This window comes from Ictalurus punctatus, chromosome 8, assembly GCF_001660625.3.
Source record: "Ictalurus punctatus breed USDA103 chromosome 8, Coco_2.0, whole genome shotgun sequence".
NCBI classification, from domain to species: Eukaryota; Metazoa; Chordata; class Actinopteri; order Siluriformes; family Ictaluridae; genus Ictalurus; species Ictalurus punctatus.
In genome coordinates, this window is record NC_030423.2 from 27716107 (window position 1) to 27723692 (window position 7586).

At 33.6% G+C, this 7586-nt stretch overlaps 1 protein-coding gene and 1 long non-coding RNA gene across 3 annotated transcripts; both read right to left on the reverse strand.

The window, feature by feature from the left end:
- Positions 1-2055: 2055 nt before the first annotated feature.
- LOC108268767 (uncharacterized) lies at positions 2056-3932 on the reverse strand. The gene is made up of 4 exons (XR_008396902.1): positions 3805-3932; positions 2700-3599; positions 2584-2621; positions 2056-2264 (listed from the first exon to the last, which is right to left on the reverse strand). It is a non-coding gene; the product is annotated as an uncharacterized LOC108268767 (long non-coding RNA).
- A 1501-nt stretch (positions 3933-5433) lies between these two features.
- On the reverse strand, positions 5434-7357 carry LOC108268770 (uncharacterized). 2 transcript variants are annotated; one of them, XM_047157378.2, is made up of 6 exons: positions 7305-7357; positions 6732-7088; positions 6513-6611; positions 6312-6401; positions 6190-6227; positions 5434-5830 (listed from the first exon to the last, which is right to left on the reverse strand). In XM_047157378.2, the coding sequence occupies exons 1-6, from the start codon at positions 7345-7347 to the stop codon at positions 5684-5686; spliced, it is 774 nt and encodes a 257-aa protein (XP_047013334.1). In that variant the 5' UTR covers positions 7348-7357; the 3' UTR covers positions 5434-5683. The 2 variants fall into 2 exon arrangements, with proteins under 2 accessions (XP_047013334.1, XP_047013332.1); XM_047157376.2 differs by having other exon boundaries at positions 6190-6401.
- Positions 7358-7586: the final 229 nt, after the last annotated feature.

Sequence of the window (7586 nt, forward strand, 5' to 3'; positions counted from 1 at the left end):
CTGAGAGTAGTCAGTGTCACAGTGTGATGCCTACGTGCCCTGAGAATTTGGAGGTGTCCCTGGTTTCTAGCCTCAGGACACAATCTAGCGGTGTCTCCTTATCAGAAGACGATAATAACAGATGCCTCCCTCACGGGCTAAAGCACGGTCTTAGACAACTGTCCAGCTCACAGTCTCTGAAGCAGCACTCATATTTTACCTACGTTAATTGCCTACCGCCTGTAAACTGGTAGTGTCAGTAGGACTGTTCCACAGGTGCATATGCAATAATTGTTTATTGTTCATTGAAACATCGTTTAAAACCTTTCCAATAAAGACCAGTAAAGCTCATTTGGATTTTACAAAATTATCTTTAAAATACATTCTCCTGAAAAAAGACTTTACATTTTTTCTTTATTTTCCACATTTGCAAAGTTGTTATGACTGTATGGAAAATGTGGTTTCCTTGTACACTCATGTGTACACTAACATCTCATTCCTGCTTATTTTAATCTTCCCTACAGAGTAATGGTCATCTGGGCCAAAGAAGTGTGCAATACAATAGAATTTTGGCATTTTGACAGGTCGTTTTATTATTAAAATCCTGACGGTAGTGTTCAAATTACAGGGGACATCAACGTTTTAATGTATTTCTACTTGTACTGTATTGTTTGTTTGAACTCTGAATGGATCTCTAAACTAAACAGCATATCTATAGCGGCCCATGCTGGCCATTTCTGGAAAATCTGAATGTGTTTTCCAGAGCTTATACAGCAGCAACAAAATTTGAGTTCTTAATCCAACTGCATGCTTTAAAACACAAAACACCACAAACAAATCTGTTTATAGTGTTGTTGGTTCATCCTCGCAAATCAAGAGCATGCAGAATATCTTAAGTTTCTATCCATCCTAACCACAGTTTCTTCTGCCTACTAGCATCTGGTAAGAGGTACTGCAGCATCTGAGCCACAACCAGCAGACTCTCTAACAGCTTCCTTGTCAAGGATGTAAAATTCATAACTGATAGGCCCTCAGGATTCAAAAGCGGCTAATAGAACTAAATCACTTTACATTATTTACTGTACTTACAATTATTATTGCACTGTTGCGGTCACTTTATTTCTATCAGTTCTTTTTGAACAATTTTTGCAATTTTTCTGTTTTCCTTTACTAACCAGAACTACCATATTTTGCTTCCATTTTAGTTTAGGAGAGAAACAACAATACATATTTGGATTCACCAAAAAATTTTTTTATTTAATGAGCAGCTCTACCCATTGTGTTTGCTCCCTCTTCAAAACATAACAGCAGCAAAGTCTTGGGATGTTAGCTGTATAACACAGCCTGCTCCCGCTTTTGCCTTTATGTTCACTTGACATATATATATATTTAAGGCTATAGATCAATGTAATGAGGTAAAGAAGTAAACATTTTTATGTTTACTTTTATTTTAAGCATTTTAAAAAATGCTCATTTTATACCATTAAACTTATAAGAGGTAAAAAAGCAACAAAACACTCCATGCTCAATAAATGAATGATGGTTGCATGTTGTAGGAAGTGTGAAGTGAAAATCCTGGACTGCACAAAAAAAAAATATTATGACAGCATATCTGGAAGGCTTTGTCTTTGTTGATTGATGATTCACTTTTAATGCAAAATGGGTTTGAAGAAGTTTTACTCAACACTTATTACTGAACAATTCTACCGAGTTCAATATGTCCGAGGTCAATATGCCCGGATTCTCCGCACCATATTCATAAGGCATGATTTTGCGTGGCCTTAAGTTTAAGTCCAACACACATCCTTTTTGAAAATACATTACATTTCTTGCACAAGTGTGTGAGATGTTCGACATTTTATTTTTCACATTTATTGTGGATTTTTTTTTTTTGCAAAACAGAACCATACGGCAAAAACCTGTACAAAGTACAAAAGAGGTGTTTCACTTTTATTTCATTTACATATTAGAGAAAGATTTAAGTTGGCCGTTTATAATAATAATAATAATAATAATAATAATAATAATAATAATAATAATAATAATAATAATACTAATTATTATTATTATTATTATGCACACGTGAATGCAGTATAGCAGTAACACATGTAGCATGGCAGCAGTTTAGCTATTAATGATGTGTTTTTGGTCATTTTATGTTCTACTGTATATTACAGTTTCAGATACGTCACATCAGTGTACGCCAAATGATCCGTTCCTCCAGGTTGGATTTTCCACTTGAACAATTCCAAAGCTTCAAAAGCCAAGCTGTTGACATGAGCTTTCTGAAAAAAATAATAATGTAATGATGGAGTTATGTTGAATTGAATTAAATATAGATCCAGCACCGAGATGGTTCACAGCACAACAGAGTGTGACACTCAGTGCTGGATTGAGAAATGCTCCATCAATCAACAAGTAATTAAATATGGATCATTAAAAGCAGTACATGAATGAAACATCACATACAGAAAATAAATCAGTAAAAAAAAAAAAAAATCCTATCTATTAAAAAAAAAACTGTGCAACATATGAATACATCTTTTTATTTCTTCTATAACGTGTATTCTTCAGTACAAAGTGTTTACATATCTGCTCACATACCTGCCCCATTCCTGGAGATTTTTCTATCGAACGGTCCACTAATAATAGAGAAACACACATTAATCATTGTGAAAGAAGTCAAAGTAACTTTATTATCTGATGACAAAAGCACTTACTTTTATCACATTTTCGTCTCCTCAGAATGAAATAAATGAGAGATAAAATCAGAAGTGCACACAAACCCAAAGCCGTTCCCAAACCGAGCACTGTCGAATGTAGAGATCTGATCATTTCTGATTCTGTTATTTCACTACATTACATTACATTTACATTAGTGCAAATAATTTTCAAGATGAATTATGCACTATGAATTAATTATGAATTACATCTTACCTGTTTTCTCGTGTGTGTTCATGTTAGTGTTGTTTCCATGCAGTGTTGGTTCACACACCACTGAATTATCACACAGAGCTGGTGTAGATGTTTCTGATGCAATAGTAACATGATCACCTATAAACATTTATCATAATTCAATAAAAGTCTGTAACTCAGTGTTGTTGAAGAAAACACAATTAGCATTTCACTACTTCATTATTTGTATATTTGTCCTCCAGTTTAAACATGCTAATGGTAATGCAGGAAAGAATAAAACTACATTAAACCTGTAGCTTAATCAATTTTAGTGGAAATCCTACCTTTAATTTTTAAATAAGTTCCATCTGCAAACACCATGTTAGATCTCTTCAGTGCACAGTAGTACATGGCTTCATCAGACTGAATGATGTTTAAAATGGTCATATTGAAGCAGTTTGAAGATCTTTCTATTTGGAAATGAGACTTTTGGGATTCATTGTAAAATGCTTCTCCACCACTTTTATATACTGTGACTATAATCTGAGGTTTTTTTCTGTTTGTTTGCTTAAACCAGATAATTATCCCAACTTCTTTTTCAGAAATACAACACCGTAGAGTAGCCGAGTCTCCGATATCCACACTGAGCTCTTTATCAGGCTGATAAACTGGTGACTCTGTGAGGGATTGTGCAGTAACCCAGCGTCTACCAGGTTGGACTGTATCTAGAAAAGTAAATGCATTAATTAAGTAAATAATTTATTTCAGATATTATTATATACAGAGTTATGAGATCATCTTAAACTATTAATATTGGAGTTACTACTACATACTGCTCACACACAGTGATTTAGAGTAATAGTCTCCATGATATTTTTAATTTTCAAAACACATCAGACTAGATGGGAATAATTTGCTCATATTACTTACACATGGTGCTGAAGATCAACATTAAAATCCAGGTACTGGTCATTGTTCATTTCACAGAAATTCTACACTGTTTGTATCTCATTTATCAGCAGAGTATGAATGTGCTTGAAGCATAGTTTGAATTTATATCCATACCATAGGCGGTCTGTACTGACCACGCCCCAGAATATGATGTGATTGGTTGTTTAAAAAAAAAAAAAAAAAAAAAAAGGACATCATAAAGTAACACATGGTATTCTAATCTACCCCACATTTTATTCTCTATATTTGTGGTTTGGTTTTGCACCAAATACTCTATGACTGAATGGAATATGTGGTTTACTGGTATACTCCCATATGCCAACAATAACATTTCATTGTTGTTTATTTATGTTTATCTCTACTTTGAGTAGACTCATTATCTGAGGTGTAGTGAGCAGCTGTATAAGATACCTCCAGTATGAGAATCTGTCTGACACAGAGATAGTATATTGTAATATTATGGTGTAATATATAACAGTTTTAATGCCTGCAGTAAACTAAACAGTATATCTGTAGCTGCCCATGCCGCCATTGTTGGACATGCTGAATGCCTCTTCAGAAGCTTACACTTAAAGTTTTATTCTTATTCCGACTGTACACTTTAAAACACAAAACACCATGTTATTATGTAAAGCTCTGAACATACAGTTTATTACATTATTTATTATCAAGGCACATCCTGGGACTATCTGGAGGCAGACTGGTTTGGTCCACTTCCATGGACTCTGGGGTGGTTGAATTTATTTATTTCTTGGCCATTGAACTGAACGATCATGATGCTCACTCTCTTAGGAGATTGTTTAGTATGATCAAGAGGGAAATCAGCTGGTTGAGGGATAAATAGTTGTTTCGGTAGATGGCTTCGTTTTATTCCATAGGGACAAGACTGCTTTATCCAGTAAGAGCAAAGGTGGTGACATACGTGCCACTATGATTATACAATTCTGGTCCACATAGTGCGAAAAAACTCCATGCTTAATAAATGAACGGTGGTTTTAAGTCGTGGGCAGTGTGAAGTGGAAATCCTGGACTGCACATGAATTGCATAAATTATTATGGCTGAATTTCTGGAAGGTTTTGTCTTTGTGTTTGATGATTCACTTTGGTTAATGTAAAATGTGTTTCATTAAGTACTACACTTAATGCTGAACAAAACTAATTCCAAGTTCTGGGCACCACATTTACAAGATTTAAGTCCAACACACATGCTTTTTGAAATAAACTGGAGCATTACTTTTGCTCAAAAATGTTCAGAAAAATGTTTAAGAGCATATATATATTTTTTTAATGAAATCATTTGTAAATTTGTTGTAAAAGTTTAAATCATACAATTTATACACAGAATCTCCACAAAGTGCAACACTGTAGTCATAAAAAAAGCATTTTTCATGTTCATTTTTGTATATAATAGGACAAATTATTAAAATTTGTTAAAAAAGAACAATTATCTTAACAGAACAGAAGTAAACAGAAGAAAAATGTTTAGCTGCACACTGAAAGTGGAAAAAAAAAAAAAAAAACAATACCTTGAATATAGGCAAATCTGTACAATATTTCTTACTATGAGATTATTATAAACATTTCTTTCTAGGCTTCTCTGTTTTTTGATGTTTGTTTGTTTGTTTTGTTGTTTGGACTGTTCTGTACAGCAAGTTTGCTTTGAGAATTTATGTGTTAGCAGATACATAATCTGCCAAGCTTTACATTAAATTAGCAAACATATTTGTTGAAAAATCTTTTACTGTAGTTGTTATATTATAATCTCACAATGAAAATATAGGAAAATATAGCATGTAGTCAAGATATTTTCACTTGCTGAAATATTTTTACTGATATTGCAGTGTCATAGTGCCATGTGTTATGAATAATTGATGTTACATCTTACAGTTCTATTCACATCAGAGTAAACACACTCATCTGATGAGCCAGATTTCTTTTTTTCAGCTTTGGCTTTCCTCTTAGAGAACTGCAAAGCTGCGTAATTCAGTGTTTCAGCTTCAGATTCCTGAAAAAAAAATAAAATAATAATAATAATGCAAAAAGATAATAAGAAATCCAGCTTACAGTAATAAACATAAAACACGGGTAACTGAACTCTACGCACTAACTACACAGAACAGCTTTAGCATCAGAATTAAAAGCTTGCGATTGTTGTGCAAATCTCATTAAACGGATTGTATAAATTATATCTTGAACATATAAAGAGCAGCGTACTGTATGAATATGGCAACATTTCGCATAAAAAGAAGGACAATTAGTAGCGAGACTCGTGCGTGAATAAAATGATATCTAAAGAAAAAAAGACAGAATTATTCTTACAGTATACAGTACAAAAAATTATAATATAATTTCTTGCACACATACCTGTCTCATTCCTGGAGAATCTTCTACAGAAGCATTTACTATAAATACAGAAACATACCTATTAGTGTTTTTTAAAATAAAAACAACTGAAATAATTATTATCTGATGACAAAAGCACTTACTTTTATCACATTTTCTTCTCCTCAGTGTGAAATAAATGAGGCAGAAAATCAAAAGTGCACACAAACCCAAAGCCGTTCCCAAACCGAGCACTGTCGAATGTAGAGATCTGATCATAGTCAGTTCTGATACAGTTATGAACACAGTCAAACACAATTATTTATTATGAGAAATTCATAAATACAGATGATAAAACATCTTACCCATTTTCTCTTGTGTGTTCATGTTCGTGCCTTTACCATGCAGTGTTTTATCACACAGAGCTGGTTTAGATGTTTCTGATGCAGTAGTAACATGCTCACCTACAAATATAGGTGACCTAGAACAGTTAACACTTCACTACTTCACATGCTAACAGTAATTAAGAATGAAATTTTACTGCATTTAACCAGTCACATCATTCATTTTAGTAGAACTCCTACCTTTAATTTTTAAATAAGTCCCGTCTGCAAACACGAGTGCACAGTAGTACATGGCTTCATCAGACATCGTGGTGTTTGAAATGGTCATATTGAAGCAGTTTCCATGTTTTTTTATTCGGAAACGAGGATTTTGGAATTCACTGTAAAACGTTTCCCGAGCAGTTTTAAAGAATCTGACTATAATCTGAGGCTGTTTTCTGTTTTGTTGCTTAAACCAGATCATTTCTTCGTCGTCTATCCCGAAAACACAACACTGGAGAGTAGCCGAGTTACCGATATCCACACTGAGCTTTTCATCAGACTGATAAACATCTAGAGCTGGGCATTGTGCAGTAACCCAGCGTCTACCAGACTGGCCTGTATATGGAAAAAAAAAAACAACAAATGCATTAATTAGGTGAAGAATGCAATAAATACAATTAAGATTATTTGCAGAAGACAAATTAGCTCCAGGTTTTTTTTTTCCTTAGATATATAGTTTGGCACTTAATCATCCATTAGTAATTATCCTAAGGAACCAGTAAAGAGAATGGGAATATTAAAAAAAAAAATAATAATAATAATAATACTTACACATGGTGCTAAAGACCAAAACTGAAATCCATAATCCGGTCATTCTAAATGACTCATTAATCAACAGATTATGAATGTGCCTGAAGCACAGTTCACTTATACTATAGCTGGTCTGGATTGAACACGCCCCAAAATATATCATGTGAGTGGTTCTTCTAAATGGAAAAAAATATGACACTGTGTCTCAACCAACCACATCTCACCCAATTCAGTGTGGTTTATGTGTACTCTCATGTCTAATGGAAAGTTCACTGCAGTTTATTTTAAGGCCCTACTAATAAC